The following is a 21477-nucleotide window of genomic DNA, read 5'->3' on the forward strand; positions in this document are numbered from 1 at the left end:
TAGGTGGATGTTGTAGGTGAAGTAAGTGTGTGGTGTAGCTTTCATTTGGTTTGCTATAAATACCCAAGTCCTCAAGCATTGTAAATCATCCAAGGAAAAACAAAGCCTAGAGCTAAATAAGAAAAGCTTTGCTAATTAGTTTGTTTTGTGAGCTTTCTTTAAGAGTGTGCTCTATTTTCTTCTTCTTGGGATCATTAGAGTTATCTTGGATACTCTTCTTATTCAACATAGTACCACTCAAGAAAAATATTGAAGAAGGAAAATTTACGAGGAATTGGTATGGTATATATGAGTTCCTTGCTTTTATTATTACACTGTCACGCAAGAATTCCATGGTTAGTATATATACATTTGTAATGACAAGCCAAACTAGTTCACATAATATGGTGTGGAGGAGTTTAACATGCACGAAGCATTGAAGCTTATGATGTGCATTTGATCTATCGGAAGTTCTTCTGTTCAAAAGTCCGGCCAAACTGCCAAGTCTTGGGCGCAACATGCCATGAAGTTGAGTGTCTTCTATCACTTGCTTCAACTCGGAAGGTCAGTGACTCACCGACCATCTTGGCACCTATAACCCACTGCTGACCCCACATCCGACTCATTGTTGTCCATTTGAGCTTGTCGGAGCCCTTCACCTGCACGCTGATGATGTCCCCAGCTCATCCCACGTTCCATACCAACACTTCATTGAAATAAGGGTTCCCAGTTATTGTGAATCGCATGCCTCCTTTCTTCTGGCATGGAACCCTACAAAACAATTTCTAGCATTCATTAAAATCATATTTTACAACGGGAAATATTCTCTTGTCATACAATTAATATATGTACATGTCATGTTATCATGCTTTTCAATATGGCCCCATCGAAATTCATATATATATATATATATAATGTGTGGTTTAGAACATTAGTATTCGTGATAAAACCATTTATATGTATCGATCAAACATTCAATGTATTCATGCATGCATGTGCATTTAATCACCTGCGGTACGTGACTGGAATAATGCCCGCCTTGTACTCGGCAATGTTGAGAAACATGGGCTTGGCTATATCGAAATGCTCACGTGGCGGATTGCACCATCCTCCATTGTCACTAGCCTGATTCCAATTTGGTGGGCAATTGTTGGTTGCAGTAACAGTGAGAATAGGATTCCCTGGCTTACACCATTGGGGCTCATCCACACACTTGATTTCATAGCATGCACCACATGACAGTCCATTGTTGAACAAAGCATTGCTCAATGCCACTGTCTCGAGGCCATAGCCTTCTTGAACCACGTCATGGTAACCACAAGCTCCACCAAATGTTCCCGAGACGCCCTCGTAGAATGTGGCATGAGCTTGCTTAGTAGTGAACCTTGGCTTATGGTGCTTTATGGGGTGGTGAAGTAGGTAATGTCGTGGTGATTTAATTTCTTTGTTTTTAATTTGAAGATTCTTGTGCTGCTTAAGCATATGTTATATAGTACAAGATTGTTGTTATTTTGTTAGTTGCAATTGTTTCTAGTTTACTCTGTACCTCATTGAAATATATCATTGCCAACAATACACAACCTATACCTGTACCTATATATATATATATATATATATATATATATATGAAATCAGGTTTTTGGCAAATTCAAATTCATGAATCTGATAAATACAAAACTGCTTTTGTAACTCCTTTCGGACATTACGAGTGGAATGTAATGCCTTTCGGCTTGAAAAATGCACCAAGTGAATTTCAAAATATCATGAATGAAATTTTTAATCAATACAGCCATTTTTCGATTGTTTATATTGATGATGTATTAATTTTCTCAAAATCAATAGATGAGCATTGGAAGCATTTGCATGCATTTGTTAGGATCATTAGGTCCAATGATATATATATATATATATATATGGTTGTAACTCCTCTCTCTCTTTGTTGATTGGAGATGTCCTCATGACTCAAAATCTAAGATTAGTTTTTTCAACTAGACAGAAAACCAAAATAAAACTTAAAATTACTTTTTAACCTTACTTTGTACACCAGTCTATGTATGATTTATCCTTCGTAACTTCATCATTTTTCTTCTTTCTTCAACTAAAAATAGGAATGACTGGAATGGGTCTTCGTGACTTATTATCACCACATACAAAACACCTCGCCAGGCGGATATTTTATGTCGGCTAAACTCTGGTTTTGTTGTGGATGCATTTAGCCAACAGAGGTTCGTCGTGAAGATTAGTTTGGAAAAATCCGTCGCTCGAAACCTTGAGCGACGATAACACAATTCCGTGGGGCAAAAGGCAGTTAGCTTGAGGAAAATATTCGTCTGGTGAACGTGCATTGACTGAATTGACTCGAAAAAATCATCTTGCCCAACAAGGATATCTGATCAGCTAGCAAAGAATTAAATAATGTAATGAACTTGACTCGACGAACTAAGAAACCAAAAGTAAAAAATATTGAAAATTTTGCAGGGCAAAACGTTTGTCGAGCTAACTTTTTTTTTTTTTTTTTTGAGTTCAATATTTATATTAATAATTTATTTTTTCAAATTTTTAAAAATATTTATAATAAATATTTACAATCAAAATAAAATTGTTCGCACGTACAATTATGTTAAAAAACTAAACATAAAAACGTAAACTACTCGGGTGGGCGTTGAGGTGGCTGTTGAGGTAGCTGCTGCTGGGGGAATGGCTACAAAAGCTCGGCCGAGGGGCTTGGGAATCCTAATGCCAGGAGCTGACAAGGACTAGGCTACGACAAGGAAGTACAAGCATAATAATTCCAACTCTTTCGTAGCAGCTTGTGCAAAGCTGTGAAGTCTAGACTTAAGTATTTTGGCTTTCCTTGTCAATGTTGTAATTGTACCACACTTACTCTAATTAGGTTTTAGAATATATTCTGAAGGTCTGCTATTGTTGAAAATAAGTGTTCAACGTTGCTAGCAGAAACTTCTGTTCATCCATGTGCATTTCATGTCTAAATTCATGTTGCAATCTAATCGGTTTAGTTGTCTCGTCAGTTTTGCTTGCTACTTTTACGCAAGTTGGGCATGCATTATAAGACTACCCATATGGGCTAACTGACACATTTTTACTGAGAGCTAGCTTTTGACCCTTGATCTGTTCAAATCAGTTTCAACATTGATAAGTGTCTTTTGTTCTTGTTTACTGAAATCAAACAATTGTTTTTTGTTAAAATTGAAGCTAGGTTTTCATTTACTCCTTGGTTATTCAGATTTTACTTTGAGAGTGTGAGAGTGCATTAAAGCTTTGAAGCTTCCCCGCTTCTTCATAAATGAAACCTTAAAACCACATTCATGCAATAAATTCCCAATCTTTCAGAAATAGGTTTGCATTGTTTTCATGGTCTAGCATTTAAGTTTCAAATCATCTCATAGACCTTTGTTTTGGATTCTTATATCATATTACCATACATAGGTCGTGTTGGTCTTGGTGCCACATGGAGATGAGTTTAAGGGATGGAGCTGCCCTCTTGTGAAGACCGAAGACATTCTCCAACTCGTGCAAAGTATGGTTGCACAAAGGTAAAACTACTTTGAAGGTTAGGTCTAGGAAATGAGTTTGATGTTGTACTTTGTATGAACCTTATTTGCAATAATGGATGGACTCCATGGAGTCCTCAATTTTTTAACCCAGAAGTGGCTTTTTCCGATCAAAACTTCATGTGTTCTTTATTGCTTAATCTTGTCCACATATTTAATTGATTAGCATATGATGCATGCATTTTATGGCTTGTTATTTGATACGTGTATGCGCTTAATTTTACATTCAATGATTATGAGTAATGAATTGGGTTGTTGTTGACTAGGATAACTTATAGTAAACTAAGTTTGGTTGCCGGATTTGTGTTTGCATAACTAATGAATTTTTACTTAGTTGATTAGTATATTTGACTAGTCAATCTAGCATACTTAATTCATAATTGTAGGATATTCCACTTGGTACCAATTTCCCACGCACGCCTTTTCTTCTTATAGGCGCTCAACTTCTTTTTGGCGAGCTAGATCCATCTTCACCTACTGAAGTCTGGAATCAGTCCAGTCCAAGGATTAGAGCTTGTTGAAGAAGAAGAAGAAGATCTCCCAAGTTCCTGAACCCCGACTCGCTCCTACTCTATGAAGTTCTTTGCCTTTCCGTAGGCCAACCCGTCCATCAGCAATTGTAAAGACACATTTGGATTAGGTGTCAGCTCCTCCATACAGACGTCTAGTTATTGCTAAGAGAGGTTAGCGAGGTACTCGTCCTTATTTTGCATCATAGAAGCCTACAAAAAAAGAGAAACTAATAAAGATTATTGATCATAATGTAAACCTTATATATAGTAATGAAATTTACAATTAAAACATAGAAATGAATAGTTACATAAATTTTGTTAGCAACCTCGGTGCCATAATTGGCATGCGTCTCCCCCAAAACCTCTACCCCCAAGAAATGCCAACCAGTTGCGCGCTGTTCCTCGACCCTATAAGATAGGGGTCAAGAACCGAAGTGGTGAAGGTACGGCTTCTTTTCCCAGTTACCTTTATTTGCTGCCAATTTTTTCTGTCAACTAAAAATATTAATTAACCTTAACTAAAAAAATATAAATATTGAGCTAAAATTAAAATATAAATAAAATTTAATGACCTGAAAATTTTCATTCTCAAAATGAATGCACAGCCAATGCCACTCGCCCACAATCTTCACTAACTTCTGGGGTGAATCTGTAAGAGTTGCATCAGGCGACGCACAACTTGTGCAGCTTGCACCTCCACTCCGTATACGGCTCCCTCCACACACGGTCTACGTAATCAAAACAAGCCTTGTCTCAGTCGTCCCACTAGAAGTTGCCTGAAATTCGCCCAAAAAAAACTAAATAGTTTAGTTTACAACCACATAAAAATAAGTAACGGAAAAATAAAAAAAAACAAATTGAGAAAATGTTGACCCTAAAAATTACAAGGCCTACGTGGCGCGCATGCCGAATAACTAATAAGCTAACTAAGTCCTTCGGTTGAATACGGGGCATGCCAACTCGTCGGCCGAGCTCGGCTGAGGAGTAAAATTTGTTGATGTTGCGTTGAGCGCGTTGCTGACTTTTTTATCTTGCAACTGCGGCCGAGGAAGGAACACTCTCGGTCTTTGGGTTCTAGAGCCTGAAGACGAGGCTACTAGTCCGGCAGAGATATCTCCATTCCTTACCTCCTCCACGATTGTCGAAACGGCCTATGCACTAAAGCTGCCTTGAGAAGGGTGGATGGGGCAGAGCAGGGCCGCCACAGGCTAGTGAAGACTGCAGCTGTGAAGCCTCCTGGCAGATCGGGCGGCATGGGTAAATGGCTCGGAAGTGCTCTCGCCGGCAGGCGACTCGGCAGTAGCAGCCTGGGTTCCGCTGGCCACTGGAGTGGCGCTGGGGTTTGACTGCTTACTCTGAGCTGACGCGGAGGAAGAATGGCACGGCAGCCACTAGTGAAGTTACTTGAATTATATTGTATGCTTTTGTCTCTATATGTAAGACTCTGATACTCATTAGCGTGTCGTAAGTTTTATTTATCACCTATATCCACACAATTATTGTAGACAACGGTAATTTATAAGTTGTATCTTAGAAATCATTAGAATCTCATATATTTTAAAAGCTTTTATGTCTCGCCCACCCAAGAAAAATGTTTACATAGCCAACAGCCGGCACCAATTTTCTGCCTCGGTTTACGGCTTGGAATTGTATGAGGGTTATAAGTTGGGGCAATGGCACATATTCTGTTGTCACCAACACAAAAATGGTGACAATGGAGCCATATTGTCACGCCTATGACAACAACGCACCCCTCTTTAGTAGCTTTTTCGTATTGGGGGCAATGGCGACTAATAAAAATGGTGACCATTACCCACTTTCTTGTAGGGCATGGGGAGAGAATACTTATTTTCGGTGGAGGAAAAATCAGAGATGTGAAGGGTGAGGAGAGAAAAGAAGAAAAAGTAACATAAATTAGTGGTGTGTATTAATTAGGAGGAAATTATTTATGGGAACTTTAAATGTAAATTTATAGCATAAGTCATACTTGAAGCTTAATATGTTGCAAGTTTTAAGTGCATGATAATATCATGTTTCAAGTCAAACACTACAGAAGTTCTCTTTCAAATTCGGTGTATAAATTTGGGCACATTGGTAAATTAAAGCATGTGACCATATTTTAGTCCCACCAAAAGATTGATCTCTCTCAAACCGGGGTTGGAAACTCCTAACTCCTACCTCATGTTCCTTTTTATACATCTATTTTGAAGGGGGATTAAGAAATAGGTATCGAAGTCAACACAAATATTAAATTATATAATAAATCATCATCATACATGTGAGCTAACCTAAGACCTCTTAGTTTTTACGTAGTGTGTTTTAAGTTTTACAATATGTTATCTCAACCTTTAAATATTAATTTTCATATATAACTTATATATCCTACAAAATGAAGTACTAATGTCATGCCCCGATCTCGAGATACATTCATGATCAATACATGATGTCATCTCGTACATGTACATCTATGGTGCCTCGTCTTCGAGACTTGAACAAGACACCATTCAAGGTCCAATAGCGGAATAGCTTTTTGTCTACTTTATATGGTTGCATTTAATCTCTATGTTAAACTACCTACGTACCCTATAACGGGATCAAATCATTTGTAATTCACCCTTTGTTAAATTTTGACATTTTGCATGCTACTTCTTAGCAGAGAACATAAAAATCTCAGATCACTCGATGGAAGTTGAAGAGCATAAATCACTGAGTTCTAAACCACACAAGGAAGCTTATGACAACCAGGATTGTCATTTAATCAACCTTACAGATCACCGCATTATCCTTCAAGAAACCACAATCAACATCGTATAATATTTCCATGAAACAATGACGCATAATATTAATCTTTCACTATATTAATCAACCAACCAATCAACATCATTATAAAATCATGGTTTATAAAATTATAAATAAACTAACTGAAAATCTCGAAGTAATCACCCAGACAGCCATCTTCATCTCTAAATTGATTTACAAAGATTCTTAATTCTTTCATTCAAAAACATGTTGAAAATTAAAGCTAGAGTGATACAGAGGAACTGTAAAGATTTTTAGAGATCTAGTTCCAGAACAAATCAATGGAACTAAATGGAAAGAAGGATTCTGGACCACTCGACAGAACTCCACTCAAGAATGTGTATGGTTCCCCAATGCAGAATAACCACGCATGACCACTTATAGATATAATGTGACCAAGAAGGCAGTAACCCTCCAATGCGGATTAACCAGGCGGAGCCACCCCTCAAATGCGTATGGTTCCCTAATGCGAATTAACTAGGTGAAGTCACCCCTCGAATGTGTATGGTTCCCCAATGCGGATAACTATGTGGAACCACCTATTATAGTAAACCGAGTAGGTAGTTAACCCCCCCCCCCCCCCCCCCCCCAAATGTGGATTAACCAAGCAAAGTCACCCTTAAGGTGTGCATGATCCTCCAATGCAGATTAACCAGGCGAGACCACCTTTAGGGTGCGCATGCTCCCCCAATGTTAACTAGGCGGGACCATGGACATGCCTCCAATAGTCGGTTCCCCGATACATATTAACCAAGCGAAATCACCTATGGGAATAGTGTAACCTTCTAGAATCAATTGCAGCTACTTCGAAAAAACTGCCTATTATGGCTATGTAAAGGGACCGGCTTCCCATAAAGTTTTATGCCCTAGGATTGGATTCATCCCCATATGGAACTGGGTGAGGGATTCCCTGAAACCAGAGCAAGGAGTGACTCCCCAATGCGGATTAACTAGGTAGAGTTACCCCTAGAATGCGTATGGTCCCCCAATGTGGATTAGCCAGGCGGGACCATCCATGTATCATTGCAACATGGTGCAGTCACATCATCACACATCAAGTCGACATGAATTATTATTATTAGCATACACATTATCAATTCCACAACACAAATGAATATCTACTCACACATACATACAAGTTCTATGAAATAATTCTAACATAGTTCTAGCTCAAATTTTCTTCCTAGCAATCACACATATCATTTATATCTTCTAGTAGTTCAATAATCACATAAATTTTGATAAGGTGCCACTTACACGCAACCTGAGATATAAATCAACAGGTATAGCTCACTGGCCAAGATGGGCCCACTAGGCTCTACCTAGCTTCTAGTAATACTAATTTTTGTATTAAAGAACAATTCAGGACATGTTGACCAAAAATCAACCATCGGTCAACAGAACGATCAACAACCCTAGTAATCCAATATGGTAAATCCGCCCACCAGATCTTCGATCCATAACTTTCTAAGAGTCTCAATGTATTTCTAGGACAACATATTAAAAATTTGTGACGATCTGAAGGTTGGATTTTTCATCACTCGCAAGTTTACGTGGTTATCAACAATTGGTCCTACAAATTTAGAAATCCAATCCCGGAAGACCTGTACGTCAGATTCTCAATCTATAAGTTTCTAATATTCTCAAATATTACACCCAACTACATATTGTAATTTCATAACGATCTAACGGTCGGATTAATGTCAACCACAAATGTTAATAATCTAAGATTCTTCAATCCAAAAGATCAGTATATCAAATTTCCAATTCGTAAATTTCTAAGTCCTCAAATACAATAACATATTAAAGTATCATAGCGATCCAACAGTCAGATCAAAGTCAATTTTGAAAATCAAACGATGGTTCAACTTTTTATAAATCAAATTATCGAACCATCGTTTAGTGTTTCAATAAACGGACCTTGGAACCAAACGCAAGACATTGAAGATGTCTTGCTATCCCAAATGCCAAAGTCCCTATGCACCGTCATGGATGGCGATTTCAGTAAATGGAAACTCCGTTCTCCTACCAACTACGATTTTTACCAAATTTTACAAGCAAATAGAACTCAAGTATAAGGAATGATTTTCTTACCTGTGACAAAGTCTAATAGGGACGGAAGACAACGTAAATTGTTGAGAAAACGGCGGGTGGCTGGAGGGATCGCGGCGCCACTTTGCCGCCACCTTTGCACCATCAGACCATTGGGGCCCACAAATCACCTCCTAGGGTCATGGGCTTTCGACTGGATATGGTGGTTGACGTCCGATGAACTCGTCCTGTCGTGAACGACGACCAAAAAATGGAAACCCTAGGTGGGAAATGATCGTAGAATGGTGGTGAGTCGTTTCCAGGTGGTGGCGTTAAGTGAATCGATCGGAGAACACCAGAATCAACGATTCCAAAAACAGGTAAAAAGGAGAAGGGTTCTTTTTTTGGGCCGGGGGGGAGGGCGAGCCAATCCTACCCCCCCTCTCGGTCCACATGTGTTCCTCAACAGATCATTTCCCTTGTTTTCTTGGAGCCTTCCAGAAGCATAGGGTTCAAAAGAACATTTCACCCTTGCCTTTCCTCGCTTACTTCTCCTTCGTTACTACTCCGATTTGTAAACGGTTTTCACCTAGGCATTCTTGGAATCTACCCAAAATACTAAGACTAACCCAAAAGGTCTATGGATTTTTAATGACTCGTTACAAAAATTCAAACTTTGTAACTAAGGAACGAATCTAAAATTAACAAAAATAAAATAAATTCGCATAGATATAAAATATGTAAAATTAAATAGTGAAATCTAAAGACGGGATTTCACAACTAAATTACTTTTCGTCGAATTAAGATTTAACCTAATTAATGGTACATTTAGAACTATTTCCATGTTCTATCCACCTAACAAGGCAGCCCCTTTACTTTACCATTTCATCGCAACTTATACACATAAGATAACAAGCAAAACTAATTCAATCAACAATAGGTGAAGAACTGAAAGAACCATTAGAGCTTGTTCATTAATTTCCTAGTCGAAAGCATCAAAATGAAGCTTCCAACATGATTCTACTCCTAATCGAAGTTCTTGCCTTCGTAGGTCTGACCAAACTGCCAATTCTTAGGGGCAATATTCACTGAAGTAATGGTTCTTCCATCACTCTCACCTACCCTAAATGTCAATGATTCCCCAACAAGCTTAGCATCGGTGGTCCACCTCTGACCCCACATTCGCTTCAACGGCGTCCATGGAAGCTTGCCGTCACCTTTCACTTCGACACTTGTTACATCCCCAGAGCCTCCAACATTCCAAACCATCACTTCATTGAAATAAGGATTCCCTGTTATTGTGAACCGAATGCCTCCTATTTTTTTGCATGGTACTCTTCGATATTCAACTGGGACAATGCCAGCCTTGTACTCTGCAATCTGGAGGAAGATGGGCTTGGCTATATCGAAATGCTCGCGTGGCGAATTGCACCATCCTCCATTGTCACTTGGGAGGTTGTAGTTTGGAGGGCAGTGGTTTGTTGCTGTAACTGACACAACTGGCTGCCCGGGCTTGCACCATTGGGGTGAGTCTACGCATCTGATTTCGAAGCATGCACCACACGACTGCCCTTTGTTGAACAGTGCATCGCTTAGTGCTACAGTTTTGAGGCCATAACCTTCTTTAACAACATCATGGTAACCACAAGCTCCACCTAGTTGGTTCAAAAAATTTCATGAATTAATTAGTGCTGTTTTTTTATTAGAAGAGCGCCAAAATTTCTATAAAAAAAAATGCAAGTGTTTCATTGAAAAGCACGTTTTGTTCTTATAAGAAGAGCTTTTAGATGTCCAAAAATATTGCTAAGCATTCCAAAACATTATCAAACATTCCCTCACGGCTAACAGAGAAAAATCTTTGGGCAAGCACTTTCCATATAAATTTGCTACATCATGTGAGCAATAAATTCCTTGTAAGAAATTAGATGGGTTAGAGGATGGTTCAAAATACATTGGGAATGGGTGATTTATTAAGGAGTATGATGTCGTTCTTGTCATCCTCTTTCTCAACTCAACCCCATGCCCAGTATCATCACTTAGATTCAAATAAAAATCCCTTTAAGAAAAAAGAAAAAGCAGAAGTAATACTATTAAGAGACTTCAAAGAATTAAAAAAAAAATAAAGCAAAAATAAAAAAATAAAACCAGCTCTCTCGCCTACTTCCTCTCTCTCTGTCCCTCTTCTGATCCCCTGAGTCCCTCAAAACTCATAGTGACGCGGGTTAACTGCATAACTTAGTGAAGGAGATAAGGAAAGATTCTAGTTGAGACGCTAAAACCTTAAAAAGTCTTTAGAAATCAAAAGAATAACTCTTTTTTTTTTTTTTTAATTTGTAGAAAAAATGTTAGGTAAGCCGGGGACCATTATGGTCCCTTCATGGCTCCGCTCTTGTTGATAGGGTTCATACCAAAGGTTCCGGAGCCTCCTTCGTAGCATGTGGCATGAGCATGCTTCCAAGGGCCAGGCTTGAACTTTGGCCCAACCTTATCGTGATCCTGCTTGGCTTCAAGAAGCACACGGTCGGCAGCAGAGACATGAACATGGTAAGGGAGAAGAAGACATAGCAGGATTGGCCCCAGGAGAGCTCGCAAAGTCAATGCCTTCATTGTCATGGCGTTGGCACTCGGTGAGGACATTGGCATGGCCATTGCTCTCTTTCTCTCTTTCTTTTTATTTTTTAGATATTAATTTTCGGCGTCAGTTGAGTATGTATAGTACAAGATGCAGGTTATTTTTGTAGTTTGACCATTTCTTTTTGTAGCGTTTATTTCGGTTAAATTAGTTGGATGATCGTATTTAGGATGTTAATTGGTTGGCGCATGCCATAGCTATATAGGAGGAAATAGACTAGGACCAAAATCTTCATCTGTTTAGATCCCATTAAATGTGCCTTCCTTTCTATAGCAAATAAGGGTCAACAAACTGATTAAGTAAACTAAAATGGCAAAGTACACTCGAATTTTTATTTTCTTGACAAACGATATAATCTACACTAGGGGGAGGGGATGATCTTAGCTTCACAATGGGCTAGCAATAATGTGGTTCAAATTTACCTCTGACGAGAATCGAACCTAAGACCTTTCACTTACAAGTGAAGAGGAATATCACTAGACCGTAATACTAAATGACAAGTACACTTAATTTGGATGACCGATAACAGTCTGTAACCAATACCATTTTGTGCTTAAATTGGTGCATTTAATTCTAGCAAGCAAATTTGGCACTAAACTTCTCCAAGATAAGTCGTAGGCAAGTAGTCTTAAAGAGAATCTTTTTATAGATAAATTGAAATTGGAACAAAAACGATAAAAAAAAAACCTTATATAGAGCAGACATATCAAACGTGATCATCAGAACAAACCTTAGTCGGAGAAAACCATTTGGGAAATCTCTAGAGCAAGAAAAAGAGGCCACATATCCCAAAAGCAATAACACATGCAACTCTGCATTTCAAATCCGTCATAAATACAATACAAACTCACTAGAAATACAATATAATTTCTTAGCCATGAAAAGACTATTGTACGCCAAAAAATCAATTAACGTGTGGTCACACATGATTCTGTATTCCTAGCAACCTAATAATGAGTAATCGACCACAAGGATAAGTGAGAACATATGTCGAAGGAACACGTGAACTAATAGATCGTTAGGGGAGGTTTGTTATTGATTAGTGTGAGTCCAAAGAATTGACTAAGATTTTCTCCTCTCCTTTTTCTATCCTCTTCTCTCACATTATTTTATTTTATCTTTTTTTTTTGTTATAAAAAATTAATATAAAATGTTGATATAGATTAACCATGACCGTTCAAATAGGAGAGCAGGAAAAAAAAAAAAAAAAAAAAAAAGGGAGAGAGAATCTTACTTCTCAAAGAATACCTTACTAGACATCAAGAAAGTTGAAATAGACACGTACCTTCCAATATCTTAAGTCAATGTAATTAATAAAATATGGATTTGAGACTTCCAATCTAATAAATAGAATACGTTTTATAGGCGGATCCGACCTAATGTAACATATTATTTAATTTGTTATATTAGTTTAAAAATATTATACTTGTCTATGACAATGATTTAAGTTTTTTTTCTTACAAAAATGACAATTGGTGGCAAATCACGGTTATCCATCATTTTCGGGAGTCGGAAAGACTCACAGAAGCATTTTAACCTTTCCCTAGCCACAATAATTTAAGTTGTTGTCAAATAACTAATCTCGCATAATTCTTGTCTACTGTTATAGAAAAATAATAATTTACATTTTTTATGCATTCAAAATATACACTTACCACCCAACAACATAGTTAACCGTTAACATAGGGCTGCTGCATCGTCTTCACTGCAAGGCGTTGTCCTGTGTACTATGGGGAGGCAGATTCTCTACTTCCTACTTTCTGTGCCATCCTGTTTTATGTGATTACAGTTAAGCATGTTAATATTTTATATTGTTTTTTTATAAAAATACTAAGACAAAAATGAATAGTAATATAAAATGCTAACGTGGTTTAACCGTGACCACACAAATAGAAGGGCACGGGAGAGCACGGGAAGTGGGAGGGTAGAGAATTTGCCTCTGTACTATGGTGGGAGTCCTTAGGATTCGAATTATCGGATTAGGATTCTCTCACTCCTCCTTCAATCCCCTCCTCTCACATTTTCTATTTTATTTTTCTCTTTTTATAAAAAAAATTAATATAAGATATTGACATGATTTAACCGTAACCATTCAAATAGGAATGGAGGAAAGGAGAAGAAAAAAAGGAGGAGATAATCCTACTTCATCTATAATAACTCTTTAAGCTAATTTTTTATTGTGATTCACTCCATTATATTACCAAAAAACAAAAAAACCTTATAAAATTATAAAAAAATTTACCGGCTCACAAAAATATTGTTGAATGGGCTGATTCCAGTAATTTCCCGTCCTTCCACTTCCAAACAACCAGAGTGACAGAGTCCCAGACGAGCCAGACGAGCCAGACGAGCCAGACGGCACAGACCAGTTCTGAGTTCACCCTAATTTTGCTCATTTCTTTTCGTTCAGTATTCTCAATTTTTTTCAACTTAATTTTGTTTTTTTACTAATCAGTTTTAATTTCGTATCAGGACTGCAACAGCAGCAAACTGCAACCGTGTGTAGTATAAATACTGCAAAAGTAGCAATAATCCAGGCGACTAGCGAGTAGGTAATTTTTATAATATATGTTAGAATTTTAATTGATATGCTTCTTATTGCTAATTTTTTTATAACATATGAATTGTGTTGCAACTCTATTTATTATAAAAATGTAATCGTGTAAATTCTATTATTTCTAAAATACCCTTAGTAGATTCTATTGGGGTAAAGAATTTATCTTCCTACCACTATAAATAAATGCGCAATAGGTTTGAATAACTCACACCTTACAATTACACATATTTGTGACAACCCGTTCCAAATTTTACGTTTTTATTTTATTTTAAAAGCGTGAATTTACGAAATTACCCTAGAGGCAAGGACTTTGACTTCCGTTGACCATCGACTTGAGAGATGTGGGACTTATTCTTTTAGCATATCCTTGTAGTACTCATTAGTACGAACGTATAGGCGAAAGCCGTTTGCGAGTCCGGATTATAACGGTATAGTTACGGACGTTCGAAATTGGTTATTCAAGGTTTAGTGTTAATTAAATTAAATCCCCAATCAGAAATTGATTATTCAAGGTGAAGCCCAATCAGAAATGGAGGAAAGAAAGAAGAAAAAAAAAGGAAGTGGCTTCCCGTCCACCACACCCACCACGAGTTCCCATTTTCCAAGGCCGATTCCGGCCAACTCCGGTGGAGTTTTTCGATGCCACTACCACCATCTTGAAGCTTTCATTCCCCTCTACAAAATCCACCCAAGAACCACCTTGATTAACCATGGTATGTGGCGGTTTGAGGCCACTAAAGTAGACGAAAATCAATAGTGCTCCGGCCACCCTTTTCGATTTTCCGGCAAATCGGCAAAGCGATGGCTGATGCCACCACTTGAGCTTTGTAGCCCATCATCCCAGGAGCAAAACCCAACCAACCTTGACCCCGTTAGACCACCGTAGACGACGAATCGACGTCGGGAAGTTTTAGGCACCCGCCGGCTTTGTGGGCAAAATTGACCATCTTCCGTCCACTTTTGGACTTCGTGGCAGGGACCGATCATTCAGGACGCCTCGATGCGTGCGCTAGAGAATCATAGCATGGACTCCTGGTGAGTGGATCTTTTCATTTTTATCGTACATATTATTGAGAGTTCTATCAACACTTTTAAATTGATTAGGTATATTAGCTTCATATAATTATTGTGAATGCCTAAAGTACCTATATGAACTACGAATGGCTTGATCCCTGTTTAGGGTACGTAGGCAGTCTAACGAGACGTTAGATGCAGCCATAAAATATTTGAGACAAAAACTTTGCTTGGGAAATTGAGTAATGCGAAAGAAATTGGTAAAGGCAAGTTTTAGTTTTGTGAATTAGTTAGTTAAATTAGTGTTAATTGGGTTGTCATGGATAATTATCCTTGAAAATAAGTAGTTCGGGAGTAGGGCGTTATTGATTGTACACTTCACACTGTATTGTTTATAATTGAAAATGCTACGACATGGTTGAGTATTAGATTGCAGTATGGTATATCCACATGTATATTACTTGCATATAATTATTGGGAATGCTTTCAAATACAAAGGTGAACTCAAGACACACAGGTAAATCCAGGTGAGTTTGTGGTAATAGTTGAATCGATTGCGTTATAGCTTGACTACAGTTATGTGTTAGGCAACTTCGATACTGTCGTATTGGTTGCCATAAGTTGCACATGTTATATTGAGATGCATTGAGAGCTCATAAACCTGCACCCCGGTGTTAGTGCTCCCGTCCGTGGCCAGGGCACAGTCCTTCACGTGATGTTCACCTCCCGCACCTTACGCTCACCTTGGATCCAAGGTAGGTGCACAGTCCTGTCGTACAGACCACTTTAGGTGGTTCCGACTCGTAGGTGACCCGCGATTATTCGCACAGTCTTCACGTGATCGTAGCACTTGAACGTATTTATTTACACCCAGTCCTGTCGTACAGACCACTTTAGGTGGCTCCGACTCGTGTGCAGGTATACTTATTGAGTTATTGGCTAGCCAGGATTGATGAGATATGGATAAGTCGTACAGGTCATTATAGGTGACTCCGACTTATATGTTAGCCATGATTGATGAGATATGGATAAGTCGTACAGGTCACTATAGGTGACTCCGACTTATATGCTAGCCATGATTGACGAGATATGGATAAGTCGTACAGGTCACTATAGGTGACTCCGACTTATATGCTAACCATGATTGATGAGATATGGATAAGTTGTACATGTCATTTTAGATAATTCTGACTGATATATCACTTTGTATTGATTAAGTTCATTTGGCCTACTTATTAATGTATGGTGGAATTGATGGCAAACCGTGGTTTTGGTCATTTTTGAATATGGTTTGGATATATGTATATATGTTGTACTGTCCTATAGAAAACGATAAGGGAATAACAGTGAGGGGTTATTACTGCTAGAAAGGTAATAGTTTTGGGAAGCTTGGTTTTACTGCTTACTCACACTTTCTGTTTTGTACCCCTTCAGGTTTTAACTGCTGAATTCGTATCGACGAGGATATATAGCTAATCTTAGTATTGCTGGCTACTTTTAAGGGTATGATTCTTACCCACACTACTATACCTTACTTATGCTCTGACATCGCGTGTGAAATGGGTTCGCTCCCACTTGAAGCGCGCTCTGGTATTTAGACACTTTTAGATTCAAATTTATTCACTTTTTATACACTATCACATTTTATGGCTTCGTCACCTTCCAGGTGTCGGCCAGCACAGCTCAATTCAGGGTCCAAGTGGACTTTCTGGGTCGGGGTGTGTCATATCTCTCTTCTCTCTCTGTGCCATTATAATTGTTTAGTAAATTAGGCCTACAACAAATTGAAATTTTTTATTATACGGCATGTAGGTAATTTTTCAAAAAAAAAAACTCTTTGGTAATATGAAAAGAAAAAAGAATGCTAAGGATAAAGAAATTGCGGAAGTTTAAAGGGATCTCTTAATAAAAAAAAAATTCTAGAAACTTAGTACTACAGCTTAATGGTAATCATTTTCACTTGTAAGTGAGAGATCTTAGGTTCAATTCTCGTCAAATGTGAATTTGAACCACATTATTATGGTTGTCTCATTGTGAGCCTTGACCTACTCTTCCACCCCAAATGTAGATAATATCGTTTGTTAAAAAAATTAATAATAATTTTTTTTTTCCTAAGAAGAGAGTTGGGGCTTAGGTTTTATGGCCCCTCCATATTTTTTTTTCTTCAATTAATATAATATGGGCATGACGGCCGAGCACCAAAAAATTCAAAAACGGTTTCAACTAGGTTCCACTTCCAGCCCCCCTTAAATATATCTTTTGAATATATTTTCGAATATTAAAAAATGTAAATTTTGAGCATTTAACACCAAAAAATTCAGAATCGGTCTTGAATTTATCATTTTCCTTAAACTAAAATAATTTATTTGCAAAATATTCGTTATCTTGGTGAAACAGTTGTTGATCGAATATTTAACATTGATGGTTCTTTTTTTTTTTTTTTTTTTTTTTTTTTTTTTTTTTGGAGAAACTGGAAATTAGCATCGATGGTTCCTGGAATAAGGAAAAAGTGCAACAAGTTGTTCCTCGCAATAATTTTAATTCCATTGGTTTCAATTAATAATTTAACATACATCTCACTAAAAATGACGATAAGTTCATTTGGCAGCCTTTTGTAAATCTAAACTACCTATTAATGTCATTCAGTAATACGGTCTCATAATATTTCTATTCACTTGTAAATGAGAGATATTAGATTTGAATCTCATAGATGGCGAATTCGTTACAAAGTTTGATTGTTCATTACGTGGCTTAGCCAAACTCTCTCACCCCTTAGACCATCTCCAATCATTGGGTTAAAATCTAAAATTTGTAGCTCATAAAATTTAGGTTTTAACACAGAAATAACTTTTTTGCTATAACCCTTATGAATTAAAATTTTAATCCCAGATTATTAAAGTATGAATTTAGTCTAATTTTTTTACTTAAAGTAACTTTTTTACAAGAAAAAATTATGTACACTATCCTAATTTAATTTTATAAACATTTTAACTTAAAAGTATTTAGATTCCGACAAATATTGAAAAATCATTAACCGACATCATGAAACTCATGAAACACTATGAAAAAAATATGAAACACATAAAAGAATTTCTTTTTAATTACTTTAGCCATTAGATTTAAATTTGGAGCGTTAGATATTTTTTTCTACCATTGAATTTTATCAAATTAGATCTTAACTGTTGGATTCAATAAATTTATAATATAAAACTAAAAAAAATATACATATATGGTGGGTCAGCCCTACTAACCCTGGGGAGAATCCATGGTTAAATTTGGCCTAGAAATGAGTTTTGAGTTTTAACTCATATTTGCTACAAGGGTTGGAGTAAGTTGGGGTAAGTCTTAGTTTAAGGGATAAATTACACTTTACCACCTCAAGTTTGAGGTCTATTGTAATTTCATACAACATCATCAAAAAATTTCACTTTTATACCTCACCTATTGTTTCATTTCAATATAATATCTCCATTACATTTTTCATCCATGTTTTGCAGTAAATTGCAATGGGTTGTCCACGGTTTGCCTGGTAAAACCAGATTTTGTGAGTCTATGATTTTTCAGGAGTTGCAGCGTTGTTGGTAAGGTTTGAGCATTTTCATCACATTAGCTATTCCGTTCATCAGTCCAATATGTTCTTATCCCTTGCACTCTGTTGTTTATGTTTGGAATTTGTGATTAGAAATTGGAGAATTAACTTCTTGATAATTACATGTGTTTATGCCCCCTCAAGATATCATGAGATCTAATGAGATTGTTTGCGATCTGGTTAAATGCAGAGTAATAAGGACAATAGTTCATATTTTTAAGGAAGATTAATGGTTCTGGGTTTTTACATTTATTGTTAACTATAATTGTTATGGTTGATTATCGTTCTTTTAGTCTCACTGGGTTTCTTTGTTCAATGGTTTGGTCCATCTTATTAAGTTTGTCACCAGAGATCTCTTCTAGCACTGCTCTTCTCCTGGACCAGGTACAACTTCTTTGACTTTCTGTTTGTTTCCGAGAAAATTTAGAGCTCAAAAGTGTGTAAACTGTAGAAGTAAAAAAAAGTCTCAATCTTTCTATTGTCCTGTACAAAAAGAAATTGAATTTTGAATTTGTGTTTTTGGCATACCCTTTACTAGAATTTTGTGATTTGGGAATTGTAGAAGTTGGTGGCGATTCAAAACCCATTAACTTGGATGAGAATTAAGAGTAATTTGAAACCAGACAGCAAGGAATTGCAAGTGGGTAATGATAATGATAATGGTGAGGATAATGATGATGACACAAATCCGCTATTTTGCATATGGTTTTGAAGATTGATTTTTATTTTTTTTTCATTTTGATTTTGATTTTTTGTATTTTTTAGCAGATGTTGTTTTGGTTTTTAATTCCTTATCATCGCTACTACAAAAAAGGTTAGTTTTGTTTTCTACATTTAAAGAGTGTTTCAAGAAAAGTTGCATGTAATTGATTTTCTGCTATAACGTTTTGAAATTCCTTATTTATATTGTTCTAGATATTCTTGGTTTGCATTTATTTTACGTGATGGTATTAGAAAAAAATAAAGCCGCAATGATGAAAAAATTTGTCTAAGTCAAAACAAGCGATAAAGAATCCTTACACCATTGAGCCATTACTGAAATAAATTTGATACTAATTTTATGTGTGCACATTGAATGTGAAACAGTGTAATTAAATGTGAAACAGTATGTTTTCAGTACCTTGGTATATGGTACAAGATTGGGGTTAATGACACCAATAAAAACTGGGGTTGTAATAAGTAACTTTTTCTCCGTTCTTTATTGTAGTACTATAGATTCAAATTTGTCATTGTGCATTTTTTATTTTTCTGCACAGTTGGATGATTAGGTTTTGTGCAAAGTGAATCATTCGAATGCTCAGAATGTATTATATTTGTAAATTCCAGCTAATGCTGCTCTAACATGATACAAGAGACCAACACTTTCATCCATATGTAAGTTCCTCTAATAAGTGCTATGCACAAATGCTTTACAAATTTCAGCTTTTATCTTCTGATTATTTTATGCAGGGGTTTTTATTACTTTTTCTTTGATTGGAAATTTGGTGGTTTCTTAAGATACAATGATATCAAATTAGATTTTTCTAATTTTCTGATTTTGGTGTTTTGCAGGGAGTGCTGATATACTGATATCTGGGATTTTTTATCTTTGAAATAGGTAAATGCTATTTTTAATGTTTCAGTTCTGGCATGTTTGGTTCTTTGAATTCTGTAGTTTGCTTGCTTCTTCGTTGCTTTGTGATTTTCATTTTTCAGTGTAATTAAATTCTTGAATTTTTCATATTGAACTAATGAAGTTCATTCTGAATTTCCAATTCAACATTATAACATTATAAAATTGTTTTGCATAGAAATTGTGTGTTCTTCATGTGCATTCTTCATCGTTTGTACTTCGAATTCAAGATAATGCAGTATATTTTCAACAGGAACCAATGATATATTCTCAGATAATCGTGGCAGGATGCCCATGATGTGTTATTTAGGGGACTTTGAGTGGAATAATTTTGTGATGGTTATTATTTGACACATTGATGTTTTTCAGTTATTTGACTACCTTTACATCTCTTTCATTTAAATACTTGATTGGGAGCTTAATCTTTCTTTTGGTATTTGTTATGTTTTCTTTTGTTGGCTGTATTTTGTATCTCATTAACAACAGTAAGCAAGTGAAAGCTATAAGTTATCTATTACCGGTATCCATTTTAAAAAATCATATGTGGTAGATGTTATTATTTGAGATTTCTTATTATTGTTGTGGTGTTGTGTTAACATTTCTTTTGCAATTTGATACTTTTCTATTTACACATTTCTTTACATGCAATTTAATCTGCATATTTGTGATTTCGTAAATTGATAAAATTGATATTTTGATTCTACAACTTTGTAATTGAATGAAAATGGTTTCAGCTCTGCGATTTGCCAGCTTTTAATCCAACAAGAAAGATGAAGGTTCGTGCCTATTGAGTGTGGAGGAGTTAAAGTAGGTGAGTTCGAAAAAAGTAAGAATGCAGGAATGTAAGTAAAGATTAATCTTTTTCATATGCACATCATCTTTTGTATATAGATTGTATCAATCAAATCTTTCGTATATAAAGATTTATTCAGCATTTTCTGTCATACAATCTTTTTATATCTTTGAAATAAATTTTTCACACAATTTGTGATCCCGCAGCAACGCGCGAGCAAAACTATCTAGTTATAACTAAAACCCTAAAACACCACAGCATCCATCATATTGTCAATTTAATGTTTTTGTTCTTCTTCTTCCTTTTTTTTTTTTGTTTTTTTTTCAATAACGAGTCTATTGGGCGGAATTCGTCAAACTAAAATTGCACCTTCGCATGCCTAATGTG

General features: G+C 36.5%; 1 protein-coding gene, 1 long non-coding RNA gene and 1 pseudogene across 3 annotated transcripts; 1 reads left to right on the top strand and 2 right to left on the bottom strand.

Moving 5' to 3' along the window:
* Positions 1–440: 440 nt before the first annotated feature.
* On the bottom strand, positions 441–1461 carry LOC137744381 (expansin-A9 pseudogene; annotated as a pseudogene).
* An 8204-nt stretch (positions 1462–9665) lies between these two features.
* Positions 9666–11571, bottom strand: LOC137746121 (expansin-A9-like). Its single transcript, XM_068486189.2, has 2 exons — positions 11302–11571; positions 9666–10548 (listed from the first exon to the last, which is right to left on the bottom strand). Exons 1-2 carry the CDS (start codon positions 11540–11542, stop codon positions 9920–9922), a joined length of 870 nt encoding a protein of 289 aa, XP_068342290.1. The 5' UTR covers positions 11543–11571; the 3' UTR covers positions 9666–9919.
* A 7568-nt stretch (positions 11572–19139) lies between these two features.
* LOC137744084 (uncharacterized) lies at positions 19140–21163 on the top strand. 2 transcript variants are annotated; one of them, XR_015954362.1, is made up of 5 exons: positions 19140–19347; positions 19451–19499; positions 20012–20059; positions 20237–20282; positions 21032–21163. It is a non-coding gene; the product is annotated as an uncharacterized LOC137744084 (long non-coding RNA). The 2 variants fall into 2 exon arrangements; XR_011069585.2 differs by having other exon boundaries at positions 19454–19499.
* The last annotated feature ends 314 nt before the right edge of the window (positions 21164–21477 follow it).

Source organism: Pyrus communis, chromosome 12 (assembly GCF_041283825.1).
Source record: "Pyrus communis isolate YQ-2024b chromosome 12, ASM4128382v1, whole genome shotgun sequence".
In the NCBI taxonomy this organism is placed as follows: domain Eukaryota; kingdom Viridiplantae; phylum Streptophyta; class Magnoliopsida; order Rosales; family Rosaceae; genus Pyrus; species Pyrus communis.

What these genes read in the sequence shown, in the direction of transcription:
- LOC137746121 (XM_068486189.2), bottom strand. Translation starts at nt 11,542, where the DNA reads ATGGCCATGCCAATGTCCTCACCGAGTGCCAACGCCATGACAATGAAG. An exon ending in AGGAGGCTCCGGAACCTTTG is followed by an intron (nt 10,549 to 11,301) that starts GTATGAACCCTA and finishes TGAACCAACTAG; the next exon opens with GTGGAGCTTGTGGTTACCAT.